The sequence below is a fragment of the Salmo salar genome, chromosome ssa09 (genome assembly GCF_905237065.1).
Source record: "Salmo salar chromosome ssa09, Ssal_v3.1, whole genome shotgun sequence".
Lineage (NCBI taxonomy): Eukaryota > Metazoa > Chordata > Actinopteri > Salmoniformes > Salmonidae > Salmo > Salmo salar.
In genome coordinates this window covers 6,142,522-6,170,314 of record NC_059450.1, presented here as the reverse complement: position 1 = coordinate 6,170,314, position 27,793 = coordinate 6,142,522, and the positions used below count along the sequence as shown (strand labels likewise).

Here is a 27,793-nt window from a genome sequence, read left to right as displayed (position 1 = left end):
TTTACAATGACAACCTGGCAAGTTGATGGTAGTATATTTTTCATAGGGGAGAAAATAAGTGAAAATGCATAGGTGTGTATGGAACAACATGGTCGAGGCACTATGTTCTTCATGTGGGAGCAAAGCAGCAATAATACAAAAATCAGGGATTCAGCTAGTCTCTCGGGTTGAATGTCTATGTTCTCCAGATGAGTCTGTCAATGAAAACCTGGATTGCATAATTGTAAAGGAAACTAATGCAACGCATACTGAATACCAGTCTAAAGATATTTAAAAATAAATGTGAAGTGTCAAATTTGTGATCAATTACATGGACAAATACATCGAATGGTTTTGCATCCAGTGTTCTTTCACTGACAAGACAATTGTATAGGGTACAATTGTAAAGCACTGTGCATTATTATTATTGTTAAACAATAAGGCCCGAGGGGGTGAGGTATATTGGCTTTATACCACAAACCCCCAAGGTGCCTTATTGCTATTATAAACTGGTTACCATCAACATCATTTTTTTTATTGTCCAGCAGCCAAAGGCATAATCCTAGTCGTAACCCATGCTAGTTAATGCATCTTTAGATCTCCCTTAATTTCTAATGGATATTTTCTGTAGCATCAGCTTTTTGTTATTATTATTATGTACAATGGTTGTATGCATTTTGGATCGGTCATCCCAGAACTGCCCCAGAATCTTTTTTAAACCATAGACATTTAAAAAACCATTTTTTTATCATCATCATCATCATCATCATCATCCCGGAGATGACAGGACACCCTTAATTCCGAGCCCTGAAGGGAATATTTTATAAAGACAAAAAGTATTTGGTTGTATTTTTTTTAGGTTGCAATATTTTATAGGCTACCAAGGGTGGCCAACCATCCTCCAGGAGAGCCTTAAAAGGAGAGTTGTTTTTTTGAGACAGGCTTGAATATGCAAAGAAGACAATAGACATAGTGTAGCCTACATCTTTGTCATTCTCTATGGTAAAATTTTTATTTTTACATCATTTTGTAAAGATGCCACTTTACAAAATAAAATGAATGTGTTTCTTTGGGACAAGAGATTTTATCTTGTCCCACTTAGTCCGAAAGACATGTGGCTAACAAAGTTAATGTCAAGCCCTTTTAGTGAACATAGCTTGTTTGAGTTGGAGTTTCCATGGGACTTCGTAAAGACTTGTGTTGATGCATCTGAACATTAGGAGTTTACTTCCTAAACTGGATTACATCAAGACCTGGACTATGCAGACAAATCCAGACATTCTGGTATTGACTGAAACTTGGATCTCAGGGGACATTCTGGACTCTGATATCAATATTGAGGGTTATCATGTGTTCAGAGCTGACATACAGGGTAGAGGTGGTGGAGTGGCAATTTTTATACAAAATAATTTCGCTGTCTCATAGCTGAAATCCATTTCCCTTGCCCAAAAATTTCAGCTATTATCTTTAAGCCTTTGTCTGGAGAAACATGTATCCATAACTGTTATAGGGGTCTACCGTCCTCCCTTGGCTAACCTTTGTGCACTTGAGGAGTTAAGAAACAAGTTATTTGACTAAATCAGAAGTTATTGTCCAAGGTTACCTAAAATATGATTAGGAAATGCAGGCTTTAGACAATCTAAAACATGTAATAATATTAACCTAACCCAGCTGGTGACTAAGCCTACAAGTTCCAACCTTAGAGGTCCTTCAAAGTCAACTCTGATTGATCTTATATTAACAAAATATGTTTCTACTGGTGTCTTCACCCAAGGCAATAGTAGCCATTGCCCAGTTGCTTGTGTTAGAGATGTGAGAATACACAAATCTAAGCATTTAAAATCAAAATGTTATCTTTTTGTTTTTACATTCTTTATTTTAATGACCTTAATTGTATTTCAGCTATCCCTGAACTGGATTTAGCTTATGTAAATTGAATTATGTAACCGCTCTTTCAGATTGTAATGGGAACCATACTAAATTCTGGAAAATAAATAAATAAATCAAATCCCTGAAGGGTTGTACTTCCTCCTCTCTACCACAACAAATTAACTCAGACACTGGCCTCATTATGGAAGAAAAAAAAAAGCGCCCTCATTATGGAAAAAAAAAAAGCGCCATCATTGATACATTTAATCACCACTATTTCAGCAGGCTCTCTCTGAAATAACTTCTAAGCCTATTCACAATGATAGGGCTGGTAGCTGATAGGGGAAATTTGCTTAATGATCAGAAATGGTATTCAAAGCTTTTCTTTAAAAAGTTATTGACAGAAAAATAAGTCCTGAATGCATTGCTAGCAATAGACAACAAATCCACAGGGGCCGACCAATTGGATCCTGGTCTGCTTTTTTAAATTAACATTATTATCAGGAAATATTCCAAAATTATGGAAATTAGCTCGTGCTGTCACATTGGAAGCGGAGACCGTAGTGATTTTAATCCTTGTCACCCCACTTCAGGTCTTCCTTCTCAAGCAAAGATTCTCAAATCCTTGGTAAATGTACAACTTTGATCTTTATCTGAGAAATGTATTTTGAATGTCAACCAAATCAGGGTTTAGGCCTTGGCATAGCACTATTACAGCAACCACATTAGTAGTTAATGATCTTGTCAATGCTTTAAAACACTCAAATGAAATGTGCTGCTTTGATTGAGGACCTGTCAAAAGCTTTTGATCATGCTAGTTTATTGAATAAGTTATCCACGATAGGCCTGAGTTTTGGTTGGTTTCATTCTTATATTAGTGACAGAACTCAAGCCATCTTGATGGATGGGGTAAAGTCTGAATTTCTTGAAGTGCACCACAGAGGTCGATTGTTGGACCTGTTCTCTTCACTATTTGTGACCGACCGCCTCGATCTTATGTAGCAAAATTTGAAAGTGTTTTTTACATTGGATAAAATTAGAGAAGTAAGTAAGTAATGGGTAAGTAATTCTGCTTTGAAAGTTGATCAACCACACTTTTGAGAAAATGGCCCTTGAATATTTTTGGTACACCTACTGGATAGCTCTTTGTCTACATCCATTCAGCATTAACCTTAGCCCCAACCATCTCTTTAAGGATTCACGTGAGGCCGAGTAGTTTCGTAAACAACCAAAGATTAAAACTAAAAGTGGTAACACTCCAGGTAAAAAATACACTTTATCTAGTCCTTGGCATATATCCTAATCTGACTTTGGAACAGGTCAGGTTGTTTTTCACATTACTATCGCTGGTAAACACACACAATACAGAATGTGTAAACGGTACAGTGAAATGGTTACTTGCATAGTAGCAATATGAAAAACAAAAAGTGTCAAGATAAAAATATTTTAGATGACGCTTACCCGACACACTTATTTAAATTGATGGGTCATGTGAAGGAAATGCTATAACCACCCCCCCAGCCACATCTAGCTAAGTGGATGGGTCACTATTGTTTAGACATGTACACATGTTCATGAAATACAATAGATGGCCGTAATCACCATAATCCCAAATCATACTACTGCCAAAACGAACATTGCCATAGCTGTAGTATGAATATGCAGGTGGCTAAAGCTAACCAAAAAGGTTCAATGTTAGCAAGCAATGCAAATGGGTTTCTGATTCGAACAATATTACTACACAGATCATACACATAATTTTAGCTGGAGAGACAGCAAGCTAACATTTGCTAGTTAGCTAAGAGTACACTTTAACTTGCAATGAAAACTAACTTTGACAATATTAGAAAATGTAGCTAGACTATTACCTGTACACAGTGCATTCGGGAAAGTATTCAGGCCCCTTGAATTTTTCCACTTTGTTACGTTACAGCCTTATTCTAAAATGATTTACATCGTTCCCCCCCCCCGCCCCCCTCAATCTCCACACAATACCCGATAATGACAAAGCAAAAACAGACATGTTTGCAATTGTATAAAAAAAAAGAAATGCCACATTTACAGTTTAAGTCGGAAGTTTACATGAACTAGTTTCAACCACTCCACAAATTTCTTGTTAACCAGTTGGGGATAGGGGGCAGTATTTGCACGGCCGGATAAAAAAACGTACCCGATTTAATCTGGTTACTACTCCTGCCCAGTAACTAGAATATGCATATAATTATTGGCTTTGGATAGAAAACACCCTAAAGTTTCTAAAACTGTTTGAATGGTGTCTGAGTATAACAGAACTCATATGGCAGGCAAAAACCTGAGAAGATTCCTTACAGGAAGTGGCCTGTCTGACCATTCCTTGAGCTTCTTGACTGTTTATTGAAGACAAAGGATCTTTGCTGTAACGTGACACTTCCTACGGCTCCCATAGGCTCTCAGAAGGCGGGAAAAAGCTGAATGATGTAATTCCAGCCCCAGGCTGAAACACATTAGCGCTTTTGGCAAGTGCTCTATCAGAGGACAATGGGCTGAGGCGCGTGCACGAGTCGACCCCATGTTTTTATTTTCTAACGTCTTTGAACCTAAACACAGATTCCCGGTCGGAATATTATCGCTTTTTTACGAGAAAAATGGCATAAAAATTGATTTTAAACAGCGGTTGACATGCTTCGAAGTACGGTAATGGAATATTTAGACATTTTTTTGGCACGAAATGTGTCGTGCGCGTCACCCTTCTTTACCATTTGGATAGTGTCTTGAACGCACGAACAAAACAGAGGATATTTGAACATAACTATGGATTATTTTGAACCAAACCAACATTTGTTTTTGAAGTAGAAGTCCTGGGAGTGCATTCTGACGAAGAACAGCAAAGGTAATAACATTTTTCTTATAGTAAATCTGACTTTGGTCAGGGCTAAACTTGGTGGGTGTCTAAATAGCTAGCCCTGTGATGCCGGGCTATCTACTCAGAATATTGCAAAATGTGCTTTCACCGAAAAGCTATTTTAAAATCGGACATAGCGAGTGCATAGAGGAGTTCTGTATCTATAATTCTTAAAATAATTATGTTTTTTGTGAACGTTTATCGTGAGTAATTTAGTAAATTCACCGGAAGTTTGCGGGGGTATGCTAGTTCTGATCGTCACATGCTAATGTAAAAAGCTGGTTTTTGATATAAATATGAACAAAACATGCATGTATTGTATAACAATGTCCTAGGGTTGTCATCTGATGAAGATCAAAGATTAGTGCTGCATTTAGCTGTGGTTTGAGTTTATGTGACATTATATGCTAGCTTGAAAAATGGGTGTCTGATTATTTCTGGCTGGGTACTCTGCTGACATAATCTAATGTTTTGCTTTCGTTGTAAAGCCTTTTTGAAATCGGACAGTGTGGTTAGATTAACGAGAGTCTTGTCTTTAAAATGGTGTAAAATAGTCATATGTTTGAGAAATTGAAGTAATAGCATTTCTAAGGTATTTGAATAACGCGCCACAGGATTCAACTGGCTGTTGAGTAGGTGGGACGATTTCGTCCCGCCGACCCTAGAGAGGTTAACAAACTATAATTTTGGCAAGTCGGGTTAGGACATCTACTTTGTACATGACAAGTAAGTATTCCAACAACAGTTTATAGACAGATTGTTTCACTGTATCACAATTCCAGTATGCCTTTAAACAGCTTGAAAAATTCCAGAAAATTATGTCATGGCTTTAGAAGCTTCTGATAGGCTAATTGACATCATTTGAGTCCTTGGGAGCAATTTACAAAACGCCTGAAGGTACCACGTTCATCTGTACAAACAATAGTACGCAAATATAAACACAATGGGACCACACAGCCGTCATACCGCTCAGGAAGGAGACGCATTCTGTCTCCTAGAGATAGACGTACTTTGGTGCGAAAAGTGCAAATCAATCCCAGAACAACAGCAAAGGACCTTGTGAAGATGCTGGAGGAAACAGGTACAAAAGTATCTATATCCACAGCAAAAAATGTGTCCTATATCAACATAACCTGAAAGGCTGCTCAGCAAGGAAAAAGCCACTGCTCCAAAACCGCCATAAAAAAGCCAAACTACAGATTGCAACTGCACATGGGGACAAAGAGCGTACTTTTTGGAGGTCTGATAAAACAAAAATAGAACTGTTTGGCCATAATGACCATTGTTATGTTTGGGGGAAAAAGGGGGAGGATTGCAAGCCGAAGAACATCATCCCAACCGTGAAGCACGGGGGTGGCAGCATCATGTTGTGGGGGTGCTTTGCTGCAGGAGGGACTGGTGCACTTCACAAAAGAGATGGCATCATGAGACAGGAAAATTACGTGGCTATATTGAAGGAACATCAAATCATCAATCAGGGAGTTGAAGCTTGGTCGCAAATGGGTCTTCCAAATGGACAATGACCCCAAGCATACTTCCAAAGTTGTGGCAAAATGGCTTAAGGACAACAAAGTCAAGGTATTGGAGTGGTCATCACAAAGCCCTGACCTCAATCCTATTTGTGGGCAGAACTGAAAAAGCGTGTGCGAGCAAGGAAGCCTACAAACCTGACTCAGTTACACCAGCTGTCAGGAGGAATGGGCCAAAATTCACCCAAATTATTGTGGGAAGCTTGTGGAAGGCTACCCAAAACGTTTGACTCAAGTTTAAATTGTTTAAGGCAATGCTACCAAATACTAATTGAGTGTATGTAAACTTCTGACCCACTGGGAATGTGATGAAAGAAATAAAAGCTGAAATAAAATCACTATTATTCTGACATTTCACATTCTTAAAATAAGGTGGTGATCCTAACTGACATAAGACAAGGACTTTTTACTAGGATTAAATGGCAGGAATTGTGAAAAACTGAGTTTAAATGTATTTGGCTAACGTGTATGTAAACTTCCAACTTTAACTGTAAATAAGTATTCAGAGTCTTTACTCAGTACTTAAAGCACCATTGGCAGCGATTACAGCCTTGAGTCTTCTTGGGTATCACGCTACAAGCTTGGCACACCTGTATTGAAAGAGTTTCTCCCATTCTTCTCTGCAGATCCTCAAGCGCTGTCAGGTGTGACGGGGAGCGTCGCTGCACAGCCATTTTCCGGTCTCTCCAGACATGTTCGATCGGGTTCAAGTAAGGGCTCTAGCTGGGCCACTCAGCTGGGACATTCAGAGGCTTGTCCCGAAGCCACTCCTGTGTTGTCTTGGCTGTGTGCTTAGGGTCGTTGTCCTGTTGAAAGGTGAACCTTCGTCCCAGTCTGATGTCCTGAGCAGGTTTTCATCAAGGATCTCTCTGTAATTTGCCCAGTTCATTTTTCCCCTCAATCCTGACTAGTCTCCCAGTCCCTACCGCTAAATTGTAAAAAAAAAATGTTACCTTTTATTTATACAGGTTTTTTCTCATTGAGATAACATCTCTTTTCCAAGAGAGACCTGGTCCAATAGCAGCAGAGGGAACAACTTACATACACTAACACAACCTTAAACAAAACTATAAACACATACAATACAACAAAAACATTTGACATTAAAAACAAACGTCTTGACTAAAAACAGCGGGCCTAAAAACAATTACACTCTTCTATGATATATACATGGATCAAGTGTTTAACCTGTTGGGTCTAGGGGGCAGCATTTGCACGTCTGGATAAAAAAAATGTACCCGATTTAATCTGGTTACTAATCCTACCCAGTAACTAGAATATGCATATACTTATTATATATGGATAGAAAACACTCTAAAGTTTCCAAAACTGTTTGAATGGTGTCTGTGAGTATAACAGAACTCATTTGGCAGGCAAAACCCTGAGACATTTTCTGACAGGAAGTGGATACCTGATGTGTTGTATTGACTTTAAACCTATCCCATTGAAAAACACAGGGGTTTAGGAATATTTTGGCACTTCCTATTGCTTCCACTAGATGTCACCAGCCTTTACAAAGTGTTTTGAGTCTTCTGGAGGGAGATCTGACCGAACAAGAGCCATGGAACGGTGATGTCCCATTAGACACCTGGCGCTACTTCATGTTGGGTACCCTCGTTCCAATACGTTATAAAAGGCTATGCATTCGTCCACCTTGAATATTATTCATGTTCTGGTTAAAAAAGGCCCTAATGATTTATGCTATACAACGCTTTGACATGTTTGAACGAACGGAAATATATTTTTTCCCCTCGTTCATGACGAAGTCCGGCTGGCTTACATCATGTGCTAACGAGACGGAGATTTTTGGACATAAATGATGAGCTTTTTTGAACAAAACTACATTCGTTATGGACCTGTGATACCTGGAAGTGACATCTGATGAAGAGAATCAAAGGTAATGGATTATTTACATAGTATTTTCGATTTTAGATCTCCCCAACATGACGTCTAGTCTGTATCGCAACGCGTATTTTTCTGGGCACAGTGCTCAGATTATTGCAAAGTGTGATTTCCCAGTAAGGTTATTTTTAAATCTGGCAAGTTGATTGCGTTCAAAAGATGTAAATCTATAATTCTTTAAATGACAATATAATATTTTACCAATGTTTTCTAATTTTAATTATTTAATTTGTGACGCTGACTTGACTGCCGGTTATTGGAGGGAAACGATTTCCTCAACATCAATGCCATAGTAAAACGCTGTTTTTGTATATAAATATGAACTTGATAGAACTAAAAATGCATGCATTGTCTAACATAATGTCCTAGGAGTGTCATCTGATGGAGATTGTAAAAGGTTAGTGTATCATTTTAGCTGGTTTTATGGTTTTGGTGACCCTGTCTTTGACTTGACAAAACATTACACACAACTCTTGTAAATGTACTGTCCTAACATACTCTAAATTTATGCTTTCGCCGTAAAACCTTTTTGAAATCGTAAAACGTGGTTAGATTAAGGAGATGTTTATCTTTCAAATGGTGTAACATAGTTGTATTTTTGAAAAATTTGAATTTTGACATTTATTTGGATTCAAATTTGCCGCTCTTGAAATGCACCTGCTGTTGATGGAGTGCACCACAGGTGGCACGCTAGCGTCCCACCTAGCCCCAAGAGGTTAAACTCCACCAACAAAACTAGATCATCACATTTTAAAATGTTCAGGAGAGATTTCCAGGACCACGGAGCTAAGTAACTAAAACTATTTCTACCATGACCCGTTCTAATTTTTGGTACTGTTAGAAGCAAATCAGAATGGGACCGTAATTGATATTCATTTACTGACCTGACTAAAAAAAAGAACAGAGATAAAATGACATTTTACCCAATATGGCCTTATAAATCAGTGTATACCAGTGTTTAAGCCTACGCAAGGTCAATGACGACCAGCCAACAGCGCTGTAGAGATCACAATGTGTTAGACGTTTCTGATTTGTAATGAACCGGAGCCCTGCATGATGCACTGAATCAAGTGCTCTCAGGGTAGTGGCTGAGGTATATATATGCCTCAGCCACTACCCTGAGAGCACTTGATTCAGTATATATCTCATCACTAAAATCTAAAACCGACAGTAATGTACATCGTACCAGCTCCTTCCTGGCCTCAAAAGAAAAACAAGCCTTATGCCGGTAATAAAAACCTATTCTCAGCTTGAGCTTCCTTATCAAGTTCTCTACATGCACAGTGAAGCTTGGCTTATCATCAACCCACACACCCAAATATTTGTACACTTTAACTTGCTCTATAGTATGCCCAGCCAATGTAGCAATGACATGATTTGTAACATGCCTGGTGTTAGAAAATACAATGCATTGTATTTTACCCGAATTTAGAATCAGCTTTAAAATCATACAGATTCTGTTGTATGATGTTAAATGCTCTTTGGGCATTTTCAAAAGCTAAAGAAACTACTACCACTTGAATAAAGAACAGTATCTGCATAAAAATGAACATCCGCTGTTTCAATAAGATCCCTAATGTTGTTGATATAAAAAATGAACAACAGTGGGCCTAAAATAGAACCTTGGGGAAGACCTGAGGACAGCGCTATGGAGTCATATTTGATAGATTGGTTTATAAACCAATATATAGCATGACCAGTAATTCCACAACATTTCAACCTTTGCACTAACACCGCATGGTCCACGGTGTCAAAAGCCTTCGACAAATCAATAAAAACAGACACACAATGTAACTTCTTATCAAGAGCACAGTGAATGTCATTTAAAACCTTCAATGTTGCTGAAACAGTACTGTGGCCAGACCTAAAACCTGATTGCATTCCATTTAAGATGTTTTCTTGGAAGTAGACCTTTAGCTGCCTACTAACTAAGGACTCCAGTACCTTTGACAGTACAGACAATTTTGATATGGGTCGATAGTTGTCAAATAGCGAAGGATCGCCACCTTTCAGGTGCCAGTACAAAAGCATTACCTTAACATCAAGCGTGAGGTTAAAAATACATGTTAAGGGGGAGCAATGATGTCTGCAGCTAGGTATAGGAGGCAGGGGTCATCCCCACAGCATGATGCTACCACCACGCTTCACCATAGGGATGGTGCCAGGTTTCCTCCAGACGTGACACTTGGCATTCAGGCCAAAGATTTCAATCTTGGTTTCATCAGACCAGAGAATCTTGTTTCTCATGGTCAGAGTCCTTTAGGTGCCTTTTGGCAAACTCCAAGGGGGCTGTCATGTGAATTTACTGAATAGTTGCTTCCTTCTGGCCACTACCATAAAGGCCTGATTAGTGGAGTGTTGCAAGGCTCTTTTTGGAAGGCTCTCCAATCTCCACAGAGGAACTCGAGCTTTGTCAGAGTGACCATCGGGTTCTTGGTCACCTCCCTGACCAAGGCCCTTCTCCCCCGATTGCTCAGTTTGGATGGGCGGCCAGCTCTAGGAAGTGTATAGGGGATGTTGTTCCCACTGTGACTATAAAAACCTACCCAAACCAAAAACCGTGAATAGATGGCAGCATTCGCGCAAAACTGAAAGCGCGTACAACCGCATTTAACAACAAGGTGACTGGGAATATGGTTGAATACCAAAAGTATAGTTATTCCCTCCGTAAGGCAATCTAGTAAAATGGCGCCAGAAATGGCAGCAGTTTTACGGGCTCCCCAACAAGTGTGTTGTGTTTTTTTTGTGTTATTTGTAACTTATTTTGTACATAATGTTTCTGCAACCATATCTTACGGCAAAAAAAAGCTTCTGGATATCAGGACAGCGATCACTCACCTCGGATTAGACAAAGATTTTTTTCTACAACAAAGACGATGCACAAGAGACATTCTCCAAACACCCCACAGGACCGACATCCCCGTTATTTGCAAGAGGAAGCAACGCAGGTACAGAGGACAAAGAGCCGGATGCCTGGTCAGGACCCGGCGAAGGCGACTTGGAAAGCTGCCTTCAATACTACTCACCAACGTGCAATTATTGGACAATACATTAGACGAGGTACGGGGGGGGGGTCTGTGCATATTTGTAAACAGCTGGTGCACGGAATCTAAGGAAGTCCCTAGCTCTTGCTCGCCTGAAGTAGAGTATATTGTGATAAATTGCATGCCACACTACTTGCCTAGAGAGTTTTCAGCTATACTTTTCGTGGCTGTTTATTTACCACCACAGACAGATGCTGGCACTAAGACCGCACTCAGTCAGCTGTATAAGGAAATACGCAAACAGGAAACCACTCACCCAGAGGCGGCAGTCCTAGCGGCCCGGAGACTTTAATGCAGGGCAACTTAAATCAGTTCTACCAAATATCTATCAACATGTTAAATGTGCCGCCAGAGGGAAAACAATTCTAGATCACCTGCACTCCACACACAGACGCATACAAAGCTCTCCCTCGCCCTCCATTTGGTAAATCCGACCACAACTCTATCCTCTTGACTCCTGCTTACAAGCAAAAATGAAAGCAGGAAGCACCAGTGACTCGGTCTATAAAAAAAAAGTGGTCAGATGAAGCAGATGCTAAACTACAAGACTGTTTTGCTATCACAGCTGGAAAATGTTCCGGGATTCTTCCGATGGCATTGAGGAGTACACCACATCAGTCACTGGCTTTATCAATAAGTGCATCGAGGACGTCGTCCCCACAGTGACTGTACGTACATACCCCAACCAGAAGCCATGGATTACAAGCAACATTCGCACTGAGCTAAAGGGTAGAGCTGCCGCTTTCAAGGTGTGGGACTCTAACCCAGAAGCTTACAAGAAATCCTGCTATGCCCTGCAACGAACCATCAAACAGGCAAAGCGTCATTACAGGGCTAAGATTGAATCATACTACACCGGCTCCGACGCTCGTCTTGTGGCAGGGCTTGCAAACTATTACAGACTACAAAGGGAAGCACAGTCGCGAGCTGCCCAGTGACACGAGCCTACCAGATGAGCTAAATCACGTCTATGCTCGCGTTGAGGCAAGCAACAGTGAGGCATACATGAGAGCATCTGCTGTTCCGGACCACTTTGCGATCACGCTCCCCGTCGCCGACATGAGTAAGACCTTTAAACAGGTCAACATACACAAGGCTGCGGGGCCACACGGATTACAAGGACGTGTGCTCCGGGCATGTGCTGACCAACTGGCAGGTGTCTTCACTGACATTTTCAACATGTCCCTGATTGAGTCTGTAATACCAACATGTTTCAAGCAGACCACCATAGTCCCTGTGCCCAAGAACACAAAGGCAACCTGCCTAAATGACTACAGACACGTAGCACTCACGTCCGTAGCCATGAAGTGCTTTGAAAGGTTGCAAATGGCTCACATCAACACCATTATCCCAGAAACCCTAGACCCACTCCAATTTGCATACCGCCCAAACAGATCCACAGATGATGCAATCTCTATTGCACTCCACACTGCCCTTTCCCACCTGGACAAAAGGAACACATATGTGAGAATGCTATTCATTGACTATAGCTCAGCGTTCAACACCATAGTACCCTCAAAGCTCATCACTAAGCTAAGGATCCTGGGACTAAACACCTCCCTCTACAACTGAATCCTGGACTTCCTGACGGGCCGCCCCCAGGTGGTGAGGGTAGGTAGCAACACATCTGCCACGCTGATCCTCAACACTGGAGCTCCACAGGGGTGCGTGCTCAGTCCCCTCCTGTACTCCCTGTTCACACACGACTGCATGGCCAGGCATGACTCCAACACCATCATTAAGTTTGCAGATGACAACAGTGGTAGGCCTGATCACAGACAACGACGAGACAGCCTATAGGGAGGGGGTCAGAGACCTGGCCATGTGGTGCCAGAATAACAACCTATCGCTCAACGTAGCAAAGACAAAGGAGATGATTGTGGACTACAGGAAAAGGAGGACTGAGCACGCCCCCATTCTCATCATCGGGGCTGTAGTGGAGCAGGTTGAGAGCTTCAGGTTGAGAGCTTCAAGTTCCTCAGTGTCCACAACAACAAACTAGAATGGTCCAAACACACCAAGACAGTCGTGATGAGGGCACGACAAAGCCTATTCCCCCTCAGGAAACTAAACATTTGGCATGGGTCCTGAGATCCCCAAAGGGTTCTACAGCTGCAACATCGAGAGCATCCTGACTGGTTGCATCACTGCCTGGTACTGCAATTGCGCGGCCTCTGACCGCAAGGCACTACAGAGGGTAAGCTGCCTGCCATCCAGGACCTCTACACCAGGCGGTGTCAGAGGAAGTCCCTAAAAATTGTCAAAGACCCCAGCCACCCCAGTCATAGACTGTTCTCTCTACTACAGCATGGTAAGTGGTACCGGAGTGCCAAGTCTAGGACAAAAAGGCTTCAACAGTTTTTACCCCCAAGCCATAAGACTCCTGAACAGGTAATCAAATGGCTACGCGGACTATTTGCATTGTGTGCCCCCCTCAACCACTCTTTTTATGCTGCTGCTACTCTCCGTTTATCATATATGCATAGTCACTTTAACTATACATTCATGTACATACTTCCTCAATTGGGCCGACCAACCAGTGCTCCCGCACATTGGCTAACCGGGCTATCTGCATTGTGTCCAACCACCACCTCTTTTACGCTACTGCTACTCTCTGTTAATCATATATGCATAGTCACTAACCATATCTACATGTACATACTACCTCAATCAGCCTGACTAACCGGTGTCTGTATGTTGCATGTCTTTTTACTGTTGTTTTATTTCTTTACTTACCTATTGTTCCCCTAACACCTTTTTTGCACTATTGGTTAGAGCCTGTAAGTAAGCATTTCACTGTAAGGTCCACACCTGTTGTATTCGGCGCACGTGACAAATAAACTTTGATTTGATTTGATCAAACAGGAAAATTCAACGGCTCAGGCACGAGACGTTTGTGGCGCGGTCTCCAAACAATCACGGATTACTAATGAAAAACCAGCGACGTTACGGACACCGACATCTTTCCTCCTGACAAGCTATACACCTTCTTCGCCCACTTTGAGGATAACAGTGCCACCGATGCGGCCTGCTCTTGTTCTCCGTGTCCGACATGAGTAAGATATTGAAGTATGTTAACGCTCAGCATTCAACATCATAGTACCCTCCAAGCTCATCATTAAGCTCAGGGCACTGGTTCTGAACCCCTCCCTGTGCAACTGGGTCCTGGACTTTGACGGCCGCCCCCAGGTGGTGAAGGTAGGGAACAACACCTCGACTACCCTGATTCTCAACACAGGGGCCCCACAAGGCTGCGTGCTCAGCCCACTCCTGTACTCTCTGTTCACCCATGACTGCGTGGCCATGCAAGCCTCCAACTCAATCATCAAGTTTGCAGACGACACAACAGCCTGATTACCAACAATGACGAGACAGCCTGCAGGGACGTGGTGAGGGTCGTGGCGGGGTGGTGCCAGGAAAATAACCTCTTCCTCAACAAAAACAAGGAGCTGATCGTGGACTTCATGAAACAGGAAAGGGAGCAGCCCCTATCCTCTTATCTATTTGACAGTTAGCAGAATGCAGAAACAGGGCCGGTGAACACTGTTGTAAAAAGTTATTTAACTCATCTGTGCAGATCCAGATAGCTGATATCACCACCATTCGGTGTTCCTCCCGGTAATTCCAACATAGCTAAATTCCTGCCGATTGTAAACACAGGAGGTCACATACTGCGGCCGCCCATACTGCGGTATGCTCAGATTTATGACTAAGTCACACTAGACCAGTTTGTATCAAGACCTGTTGTATTCTGCGCATGTTACAAATAAACATATATTTATCAGTAAAACAAATACTAGCATATCAATGGACAATGTTTAAGTAAAAATTAGCATAGTATGCCTAATTAAACAGTATAGTATGTAATGAATATTTATTTCCTCCACACATCCCACAGCTGGTTGGACAGGAGGATGCTATAGTGCTGGTGGAAAGTATTGGCTGGCAACGACACCTGACTGTGCTCAGGCCACAGTTCCAGCACTTCGGTTGAATATCATTTTCATTGCATTGTATGAGGTTATTCTTATTATCTACATTTGGGAGGTCAATTGATGTTATGCAAGGTTGTAATGTCTTCTTTTTTGTCTATTTTCCTGTTTTACGGTGTCGATGCTCCTTCCTCCCATAGATGGTCTGCCTGTACAAGCACCACCTGGACTGCACACAATCTGACAAATGAATATTTTTGAGAATAACTTATTTTCCACCATCATTTGCAAATAAATTCATTAAAAATCCTACAATGTGATTTTCTGGAGAAAAAAAAATCTCATTTTGTCTGTCATAGTTGAAGTGTACCTATGATGACAATTACAGGCCTCTCATCTTTTTAAGTGGGAGAACTTGCACAATTGGTGGCTGACTAAATACTTTTTTGCCCCACCGTATGCACTACGCTGCCTTACCTCTGAATTGTGCACCCATGAAATGGGGTAACACCCACAGAACATAGCTAATTTTGCCCCAAAATCAGCCACCCCCTAACTTCAGACAAAATCACCTCGAGCTCAATATTTAAATGGACTGTAAAAAAAGACTAAAGACACTTCTAGCTAGCTGACCCCCGATTTTTATTGCAATTCATGTAAGTTCGGTTTTTAGAGTTTTCAAAAAAAGTAACATGTACACACATTTTGTAGGACACGCTGTACATCTTTAAATTCGACTGCGCAACAGACCACACATCATTTAACATCAACTTTTTACCTCTGAAATATAGCTAACGGATTTGCTAATGTTGCTAGCTTGGTGGCTAAATGTTCATATAGTAAGCAAAAAGAAAATAAATTGTAAGCGTTAGATAATACATATCACAAAAACAACTGAATGTTGTCAAGCATTACCGTATCAAAATTGGAGTCCTGACGGGGGCGTTTTGCACAATCTGCAAAAATGTATTTGGAACCATTAACTTTTTGAGAACTATCACTCACTATAGGCTATGTTTCATCTTACAACAGCTACATAGAGGCAGTATTTAGTCAAATGTTACATTTGACTAAGTCTTCCCTGTGGCTCAGTTGGTAGAGCATGGTGTGTGCAACGCCAGGGTTGTCGGTTCGATTCCCACGGGGGGCCAGTACAAACAAAAACAAAAAAATGCATGAAATGAAATGTATGCATTCACTACTGTAAGTCGCTCTGGATAAGAGCGTCTGCTAAATGACTCAAATGTAATGTAAATGCAAATTTTCATACAGATAAACAAAAAACGTGGGTATACTTTCAGTTGTGAAAATGTTCATCACCTTTCAATGCCTTAGCTCTGAAATGCAAATGTTTATACATATTCAGATCGAGTTATCTTTCTAAAATGTGCCAAGTTATTTAGCGACGTGTTTACCACCACTGCACGGAGAAAGTCAAGATGAAGCAGTGGAGCAAGGTGGACATGTTCCATGCCATGGAGGACGGCGGGGCAGGGATGGCTATCTGCCAGGCTACCAAGGTTAGGCATCTTTTCTTTTTAGGAGATTATCTGCTAGTAACAGTTTTCTTTTCTACCAAGGTGCATGGTGTACCTCGTCAGACCCTGGCGGACTGGCTGAGCGGCCGGGTGACCCATGGTTGTCGCAGTGGACTACCCAGATTGCTTGCACCAGAGGATGAAACTCCTCTGGTGTAGTACTGCATCTACTGCGCCAGCCATGAGTTCCCCTTCACCAGACAGAGGCTGATGAAATACAAAATACGCAGGTAGTTGGTGTTCTATGTGTTTATGTATGTAGAATGCTGGACTGACTGTTCTCAATGTGTGTGATGTAAATGTGGATGTGTATGGTGATGACAAAACAAACATTTTCATCCTGATGGACAATTTCATATTTTATTTTATTGTAGCTTTCGGCACCCAGGGAAACAATCCCACCACTAGTGAAGAGATTGTGGGAAACGTTCAGGAGACAAGAACCTGAGCATGAGGAGGCCGGACACCCTAGCCAGGGGGAGAGCTGAGTGTGCCACACGTCCGACGATGGACACCTTCTTTACTTCTTACGAGAAGCACTTGGAGGAGAGTGGGTTGATGGAGAAACCCAGACAAATCTTTAACGGCGATGAGTCTAGGTTTCGTAGCAACCAGAGCAGGCACAAAGTGCTGGCTCCCTGGGGCGCAAAACATGTACCAGCTGGCTCCGGGGACCAAGGAGCACATCAGAGTGCTGGCCTGCTTCAACGCAGCTGGGGAGGAGGTTTCCCCGGTGGACACTACACACTGGGATGCCCCCCCAAGCCAAGCCTTGTATGGACGGTCAAACAGTGGCTACATTGACGGAGACCAATTCAGGAAGTGGTTTCAGCACTTCATTCAGCATGCAGTGACGGAGCGCCCTCTACTTCTCCTCTTCGACGGACACAAGAGCCACATGGACCCGGAGGTGCTCATGGCGGCACTAAGGGTAGGGGTTATACTTCTTTGTCTTCCACCACACTGCACCCATGTCCTGCAGCTGCTGGACATGGCATACTTTGGCTCTTGAAAGGCTGAGTTCCCCAAGGTAGCTGGAGACCTCAGCAATTTTAACCACTCCTACATTGTAAACAAATCAGAATTTGTCAGAGTATTCTGCTACCCGTACCAGCGCTGCAAGGGCATGCGCTGTGGTGGAAGGGTTTAAGAAGTGTGGCCTCTTCCCTTTTGACCATACCGGGTCCCACTACCGCCTCTCCTGGAACCAGCAGCACTGTGCCGTCCATCAGCACCTCCTCCCCAGAGACCACTTGAGGATTTTCAGACCCTGCTCCAGTCCCTGCTCCAGTCCCAGAAAAGCACCCACTAAAAGAGGGGGGCTGATAGCGAAGGACCTGGGGCACATCCTTACTGTCCTGAAGTATCGGCTAGACCGATACAGAAGACTCCCCGTGGTCGCCACATGCCTCACTGGGAAAGAATACACATGCCAGTGGCAGGAGAGGGGTGAGAAGGAGAGGGCAGAGGAGAAAGAGCATCCGGCAGCCCTCAGAATGGATGAGACCATTGACGCCATCGCCTCTGCTGGACCTCCCGCTGGAACCACTCCGGACAGCTGCATCACCACCGCCAGTGCCTCCCAGTGTGTCACACATGTCGGAGCTGCCGGAGCCCTCAGCTACAGAAGGCCACGTGCCTACTCTCCCGGCCACACCATCATCGGCCCCTCAACCCCACCATTACAAACACCAGCTCCTCCAAGCCATCGTCGGCGGTTTCGTCCACCACCACCACGATGCACACCACCCCCCGTCTGTCACCACCAACACGGCCTCCTCTGGACCAACTGCCTCCTCCATCTCCCCTGGTCACACCACCATAACGACACTGTCTGGTGTCCCTGCCCCCTGCAATTTGAATATAGCCACCTCCAGATGTAAACACGTTAAATTCCCCAAAAAATGACGTGTTTTATAAAACCGCAATGTTTCAAGTTTTTTTTTTTTCTTTACATATCTACAGTCCACAGCACAAGCCCTCAAGGCATGTCCACTTCCTCCTAAACTTCTGCAGCTTCCTCCAGAGGTATTGATGTAAAAAAGTTGAAGGGTTTCATTTAACATGCTCTAACACTACTTCCTCTCTTAAATGCAGCACAGATAAGGAAGAGAAAAGCGCCATCGGCCACCTCTGTCACGCCACCCATGGCACTCTCAGGTACTTCATAATCTTAATTTTTCTCTCTCTGTTATATCAATTACTATTGTTGCTGTAGTACTTCTACATATTGCAGAAACATATTAATCAATTTGATGTGGGGTTTTTTTCTCCAAATTAAAGACACCACCTGCTGTGCTCACTGCGGGGAGCGTGATCCACCTGCAAGCTCCCCGCAGAGTGTACATCCAAGGTTCCACTGCAGGTGTGTGCTGTGACTTCTGCCAGCACTGGTTCCACTGCAAGTGTGTGCTGTGGGATCTAGAGGTGGCGGTGGAGCTGGATTTTTGTGACAATATAGGGATGGAGGTAAAGATTTAATTGTTTGTTTTCATATGATTATTTCTTTGTTTTAAAAAAATACATGTCTAAAATATAATATATATTTAATCAAACATCTTGTGTATTTCTTCCTTTACTTTCCAAGTGCATCTCTACAACAAACTCCAACAGTGTTTTAATTGTTTATGTCAATGCACGTGACTGAAGTTGTATTTATTTAAACTCATGTATATTTTAGTACTGTTATCTACTTTCTCAAACCAAGATTAATATGTAAAACAAATGAGACATTATTTGGTTACAACACTCAATATGTTGGTGAAGAACCATTTAAGAGTCCAGAGGGCGGCGCAACAGGCTACGCAATTAATTAAAAGTTGACAATGCAAGCCGGAAAGCTAGCCAACTATCTATCATTGAGCAAAATAGTAAGGTGGCCGATAATATATATATTTTTAATTTTTTTGCTAAGCCGTTTATCAAAAAGCTGGTATGTTAGTATTTCCACTTAAATGTCAAACATGCTAATTTCTGACCCGTTAGCTGATAATTTTATGATACCAATAAACACAAAACATTGATGGCTTGATCACAAGATGACACTTGATGGTAATAATTCTTCAACGCTGTTGAATATGACGATGTTAGTGTGGAACCCCGTATTTATGTAGAGTTTGCAGAAATATGAACATCTTAACACTTATTGCTGGACTTTGTTGGAAATCACCTTCCCAGGCAGTCTATTGTGCGTAAACAAAGTTGTATTGACTACGTCCGTCCTATCTCGCTAATTAATGTCTTAATCGAAATTACGGATTGCCTCTCATCAGGTTGTCGTCCCCTAATGCCATAGTTTGTACATCTTAAATGTCATTAGAAACCACGTTTAAGCAAGTCAGCCATGTTTTTTTAAGTCAGTAAATGTGACTGAATGAACTGTTTTGCTGCCAGATAAGGCTGATAGCCAGATTTAGCAGTGTTAAGATGTTGCGACAGCTTTATTTAGGCACCGTTTGCACTATAAATGGTGACAATTCATGTATTGTTTAGTGTAGTTACATTGCTGGAATGCATCCCACTTTGTTGTTGTTGCCCCACCAATATTTACATGCTAAAATCGCCACTGGTAAGGTTGACAGCTAGCAAGAACGTACGTTATAACTTAAGTAGTTTGAAATGTTGGTAAAGCCTTTCTTTACTAGCCTGGGCAGCCGTTATAGGTGTACTTTCTTACCTGTGTCGTCCCAGTTTTCGTTACGGTGACAGCTGCACTTGAGTGTGCAAGAGTTACGAGTTCAAGTTCATTTTCCTCTTGCGTGTCACTGGAATAGAACCGCAGCATTTTGGCTGTAGAGCCTGGCGCAAATAGTTTCATGTGCTGCGTTGACAGGGCCTTGACAACGTAATGGTTGCACAGTACAATGCGGCAGCACTTGCTGGCATGAAAAGCCATCGCATAAATTAAATGTAGCAGTGGAATTCGATGTTAATCGTCCTAAAAGTATCAAAGGAAGACACTTCGCATCCAATGGTGATGTCGGAGGATCGCATAACGTCTTCAGAGTCACTGCAGTCATATTCGAGGGGGAGTGGGCAGCTTCAGCCAATCATTTGAAACCTCGATTTTGTTGCCGTCTGGTAAGTGTAGTTTTACCAAAGACAGGTTTCCTTCCATTGAGTCAGGTTTATTCCACAAAAGCAACGTCGCCAAAAACAACAAACGGCAACTATAGAACTGTTCTAAAGATTTACAAAATCTTTATCCGTTCAGCAGAGGTGGATTTTTCTTTTGTCTAACTTTCTTTCCTGCTACAAATTATGATGGAAAGTGTGTTTAAAAAAAATAAAAAAATATATTTGCCGAATAATTTTGAAGGTATGCAGGGCATGTTAGGTCATCACATAGCTTAACTATAATGCTACGTTCGTAACCAAGTGGGAGGTGGGAATTTACCAGTTGTGAAGTCCTAAATACCAGATGTATGCATTCAGATGCTTTGAACTCATTGAGAAACGCTGATTGGCTAATGACCAACAAGCTATGTAAACCATAAACTAAAGTACTGCTATCATGCTTGAAGACTAATTATAGTGATGAATTAATTATAGACTAATTATTGTTGCATTTAACTGCCAAAAATGCTGTTACCGAGGTAATTTCCTTAGTAGGTGATCAAATCAAATCAAATGTATTTATATAGCCCTTCTTACATCAGCTGATATCACAAAGTGCTGTACAGAAACCCAGCCTAAAACCCCAAACAGAAAGCAATGCAGGTGTAGAAGCATGGTGGTTAGGTCAGCATGTGGGAGCTCAGCATGTGGGGAAAGTGATGTCAGAGGTCAGCATGTGGGAGCTCATGCTGTGTTCACATGCTATCGGAGTTATTGGAAGTTCCTAGGTTCGACTGGGAAGTTTGACTTGGAACACCATCCAAGTCAGAATTACAAGTGGGAAACTCTGAGGAAATGTTGTTGCCCACCAAGGTACCTGCAAGTCCCCGGACATTTCTGTGTGGAATGGCCCTAGCCTTCACCCTCCGATCCAACAGGTCCCAGATGTGCTCAATGGGATTGAGATCCTGGCTCTTTGCTGGCCATGGCAGAACACTAACATTCCTGTCTTGCAGGATCACGCACAGAACGAGCAGTATGGCTGGTGGCAATGTCATGCTGGAGGGTCATGTCAGAATGAGCCTGCATGAAGGATAAAACATGAGGGAGGAGGATGTCTTCCCTGTAACGCACAGCGTTGAGATTGCCTGCAACGACAACAAGCTCAGTCCGATGATGCGGTGACACACCGCTCCAGACCATGACGAACCCTCCACCTCCAAATCGATCCCGCTCCAGAGTACAGGCCTCGGTGTAATGCTCATTCCCTCGACGATAAACCCAAATCTGACCAACCCTGGTGAGACAAAACTGCGACTCGTCAGTGAAGAGCACTTTTTGCCAGTCCTGTCTGGTCTAGCGACGGTGGGTTTGTGCCCATAGGCGACGTTGTTGCCGGTGATGTCTGCTGAGGACCTGTCTTACAACAGGCCTATAAGCCCTCAGTCCAGCCTCTCAGCCTATTGAGGACAGTCTGAGCACTGATGGAGGGATTGTGCGTTCCTGGTGTAACTCGGGCAGTTGTTGTTGCCATCTTGTACCTGTCCTGCAGGTGTGATGTTTGGATGTACCGATCCTGTGTACCGATCCTGCAGGTGTTGTTACACGTGGGCTGCCACTGCGAGGAGGATCAGCTGTCCGTCCTGTCTCCCTGTAGCGCTGTCTTAGGCGTCTCACAGTATGGATGTTGCAATTTATTTCCCTGGCCACATCTGCAGTCCTCATGCCTCCTTGCAGCATGCCTAAGGCACGTTCACGCAGATGAGCAGGGACCCTGGGCATCTTTCTTTTGGTGTTTTTCAGAGTCCGTAGAAAGGAATGTTTAGTGTCCTAAATTTTCATAACTGTGACCTTACTTGCCTACCGTCTGTAAGCTGTTAGTGTCTTAACGACCGTTCCACAGGTGCATGTTCATTAATTGTTTATCGTTCATTGAACAAGCATGGGAAACAGTGTTTAAACCCTTTACAATGAAGATCTGTGAAGTTATTTAGATTTTCATGAATTCTCTTTGAAAGACAGGGTCCATATTGTCAATGTTAAGCAAGTTAGATAACTTTATTACAAGCAATGTTATAAGTAACCTCACTAGTTAAAATTGTATTGTTTGAAGAATTGTTCTGACCAAAAATCACATGAATGGATCCTGGATTCGGTCTTATGAAGCAACGTTTGAACTTCTGTTTTTTTACATTGGATAAAAGTAGAGACTCAGAGCTACAAAATGGTATATCATACACTGCATTTGAGGAAACAATGGGAAAGTAATTCTGCTTTGAAAGTTTATCAACTTGTAAATTCACTTGAGAAAACCGTCTTTCAATGTTTTGATACTACTATTGAAGAGCCCTTCTTTGTCTACACTCATTCATGCATTGTTCACACCCTCTTAAGCCTTAGCCCCACCCATCTCTTTAAGGGTTGATCCAACTGTTCTCAACTGACTTGCCAGCTACTTCCAGACATCTAAAAGAGAGAGAACAACTCACTGAACATTACTCGCCCTATCTGTGGTTTCGAGTTCAGAGCGCACCCTGGACGCTCTGGCAATAAGTAGGTTTGTTCTGAAAGCTCTGACCTCACAACTACAGTCAAGCACCCAAGCTAACTGGCTAACATTGGGTAGCTACTTCCAGACACATAATGAGAGAACACACCACTCTGACCATTTTACTCGCCCTAGCAGAGCTGGTTAGGCTTTTTTTCATGTTATCCAGAGCATTGGTGACTGTAACTGTGCTGCTGGCAACAATTGAATTATGCTTTGTTGCCGACGTTTACTGACACCGGACATATTCCAAGGGTGTTGAGCGTTCAGAACTGCATCAGTTATTCTGCGCTCTGGCACACTAAGACAAGAGTCTTTTGTTAAGAAATGTAGCTAGCTAGGGAAACAATGAATCCCAACGCATGATGTAACGTTAGTTAGCGAGCCAACCAGCTAACATTAGCTAGCTAACAGTACACTTGAAATTAAAATACTTTGTCACAATTAGAGTGGAATCTTTTGTTAAGTCATGTAGCTAGTTAGCTAGCTAAACAATGGACCATAATCATAATAATAACTCATGACGTTACTACACTGCGTGAATCTGCAGGTAGCTAACCAACCAGGTTCTATGGCTATAACTAGTCAAGCAAATGTGTCTGAGATACGAAGAATAAGCTCATACACATAACGTTAGTTCGCGACCCAGCCAGCTAACATTAGCGAGCTAACAGTACACTTGTAATGAAACCACTTTCTGTCAAAATTAGAAACGTGTAATATCTGAAAATCTTACCATTAGTATACATCATGGTTGGACGTGTCTCCTGTCTGATGCCTTAGTTTGACGATGTAGTCCAGACTGGTGTTATCTCCTTAGCTATAATACTCGAATTCCACTGATTTCAAAACTCGGTCCTCCAGAAAGTGGAGAGCATACACATAACGTTAGCTAGCGAGCCAGCCAGCTAACTGTACACTTTAACTTGACATTAGGTTTATGCAGTTTTACTATGCAATAAAAAAAAATGTTTAAAGCCACATTCGACACGATTACCTAAACATACTGACCAGCTCCAATAGACAGACGCGTGCTTTGTGGTAGACCAATCCAAACTCATCTCTCGGCATGTCCAGCCCACTCATTATCTCAGCCAATCATGGCGTGCAGGAAGGTTGCTCACTTTTTCTGTGGCTTAACCAACTAGGCTCGTAATTTAACAATTGTATTTACAGATGGCATACAAGTTTGATATTAAGGCACATGAAAGTTCATATGTTCGAGAAGGCATTTCTGCCAAAAAAACGCATTTTGATAAAAAAAAATATTTTTTTACGTTCAAACGGAGCTCCTGTGAAGTCGTGACTTGCAACATACACCTAGTTTCCGCAATCGGGTCACAAATAATGTTTCATTGCAGGACAAAGATTGTCTTGTCTTTCAAGAATGCCTGAATTTCTTCGCCTTGCTTTCTGGTTGTTTCACCATCCAATTATTTCAGATTTGCTATGGATAATGTAAACACTTCAACCACTTAATTTTTATTCAACACTAGGTTTTTGCAAAAAAGTGCTTTTTTAATAGGTGTGACGTCATTATATCCAGCTGTTTTTATCGACACAAGACAGTTCAATGGAAACGCACCGTAGCAGGCAATTGTCACATCTATTTTCTAAGAAAACTTGTTAAATGTCCACAAGAAAATCACTGGACAAGTTTTTATTTTAATTTTATTTAACCTTTGTTCTTAACTGACTTGCCTAGTTAAATAAACTCTTATTTACAATGACGGGCTACCGGGGAACAGTGGGTTAACTGCCTTGTTCAGGGGCAGAAGAACCGATATTTACATTGTCAGCTCGCAGATTTGATCCAGCAACCTTTCGGTTACTGGCCCAACGCTCTAACCACTAGGCTACCTAAGTTAATGGAAACATAGCTAGTGACATTGGCGTTAATGGGCTGCTATAGAATAACATACAAGTCATTACAAACAGCCTGAAGTCTGATTAAGAGCAATTGTGTAATTCATTGATAGCCTACATGGAAATGACGAGGAGCCTTCAAAAACGATTTGAGACAATAATTGACTGTGAATTGAAAGCATTTGGGACGGGCAGTCTGCAAGTGGAGATAATCTAACAATGGTGCTGGAAAAATGTAACTGAGGCACTTAACAAATGTTTTTTATGAACTATGTGACAACAAGCCCTAACAAACAAGGGAAGGCAATAACTCTTGTTCTATCATACTGTTCAGGGCTACATGTTTTTTCTGAGTCATTCTGTAGATTCAGTGATATAAAATAAATATACAAGGGTAAGCATAGGGCAGGGAAAGCACCTGTTGGTGACATACTGTTTTAAGTTTTGTGTTTGAACCTCCATGGGGGGAATGGGTCTGTTAAAGAAGCTGTAAAAAAATATATATATATCCCCACCACCTACCACCCCTCTCCACATCAACTGTCATTCAAAGTCAGCTGACCAATCAGGGTTTTGTATTTGATTTGACAATTTAAAATACATAAAAATGTTACACCAGGCAACATATACAAATATTACTGTACACAAAAATGTCAGAAGACTTGTTTCCTCTTGACTTATTATGGTCAAGAAGTCATTGTGGTCCTCTTGTAGCCTATTATGTAACCAATAATAAAGTTTAACGATGACCCGTGCTGACGTTTATGTCACTTAAATCTCCATTAAACAACTAGAGAAATACTATACAAAGAGACACTCCTAGTGGGTGAAGCAGGAACACTAATGCATTAATTATTCACATTCCTCCAAATGCTAAATAATATATTGTGCTGTAAACTTTGTCGACTTCTTCCATGTTATAATGTAAATGTGTCCTCAGTTCATCCAATAATGCTCCACCTATAGATGTATATTTTCACTTATTGGCCTAATTTATCAGTGGAAAAGACCCTACAGGCGTAACGAATACACAGCTATAGAATCTGCTACAAACTTAGGAGGTTGTCAATGATTCATGAATGCAGACCGATGACGCTGCTAAAGGAGTTGTACTGTGATTTTGGAGTTTGACTGTATTTGGTGAAATTCTTCTCACCAACACACACCAACTCACTTGTTACAGCTAATGGCAAATTTCCACCTGAGACTTATCCCATTGTTTTACCAAAAAGGCTCAGACTTTGTGTTTCCACCTCCACGGCCCGGCACCTGTGTCTCACAGTGGACCTGCTCTGACTTGAGACCAAGGCCAGGCCGCTGGTCATTTACATAGCAAGGTTGCTAGAGTTTGGGTTAATAGGTAACACAACTAAATATGTATTCCTCTCACGCCTCAATTTCAATCCTTTCTATTCATATAAACAATTAAAATATGTAAGGGGAATGTAAATTATGTTCTCGAAAAAGAACGAGATTAAAATGTAGGGTACGTGCTCAAATGTACATAGAGGAGCAGCCCAGACAAAGTATACATCCCATGTATACAGCACAAAACAAAGTCTACCGCCCTTTATTGGCTAGGACACATCTTCAGTGGAGATTCACAATTAAATTGAAACTGTTATTATTTGATTCTTACACATTATCTATTGTTGAAGCATTGACAGTAGGTGTGTCAGTAACACTGCACCTCTATCTTTTGTGAGAATGGTGTCATCTAGTTGAAACTTCTGGTATTGCATACAACATGGTCAGGTTTTCAGTGTAGAAGATGGCAATTAGTCTGGCTGACACCAAATACCTAGTCTTCCTGAATTCATAGTCTGGAACGGCGCTTTTATGTTGTCGGCATGATGTGTCGTTAGTGAAGGGGGCTCCGCTTTTAATGGTTGATTAGCCTCTGTGTCTTTCTCACTCAAACACCCACACACAGGATCTGAGTGCTGCCCCCTTCCATTACAACTGTTGGATTTTCAAATTCAAACAAAAAGAGGTTGCAACCGCCAGAAAAAAAAAAAGTTTGACAGAACCAATCAAAGCTCGATCAATTTCTGGGCGAATATTGCATCAACAAACTGAGTCTCGTCCAGACTGTACACACATTGTAATGCCAAAGACACACCAGAATGGCTTTCCAATAGGTGATGAGTGTTCCTAAGGGGTCCATTCTCAGTCCTGACTTAAATCTGCTTGAAAATCAAGGTTTGAATTCGTTTCGTTCTTAAACGGAAGTTGTAGTTCCATTGTCTCTCGTCATAAAAAATAAGTGGCTGGAAGAAGGAACCCCGTGGACTTCACTCAACATGGAAGAACTGATCATTTATAGATGTCCATGTTGTGCCCAATAACATATTTGCTGTAAGTAGGCCTCAACTAGATTCTTTTTTTAATATAGAAACATAGTGTTTCTTGGAATAAAATATTACAACTATGCTACTTACAGTGGCTTGCAAAAGTATTCACCCCCTTGGCATCTTTCCTATTTTGTTGCCTTACAACCTGGAATTAAAATTGATTTTCGGGGGGGTTTGTATCATTAGAGTTGCACAACATGCCTACCACTTTGAAGATGCAAAATATGATTTATTGTGAAACAAACAAGAAATAAGCGTGCATAAATATTCACCCCCCCCCCAAAGTCAATACTTT

At 41.8% G+C, this 27,793-nt stretch overlaps 1 protein-coding gene across 1 annotated transcript in view; it reads right to left on the bottom strand.

Annotated features, from left to right (window-relative positions):
- LOC106610594 (uncharacterized) overlaps window positions 1-20,719 on the bottom strand; it is a 34,310-nt gene extending 13,591 nt beyond the window's left edge. The window contains exon 1 of the mRNA XM_014209987.2: window positions 20,351-20,719. Coding sequence (XP_014065462.1) covers window positions 20,351-20,569 — 219 coding nt within the window. The 5' untranslated portion in view covers window positions 20,570-20,719. The remainder of the gene's footprint in view (window positions 1-20,350) is intronic.
- Window positions 20,720-27,793: the final 7,074 nt, after the last annotated feature.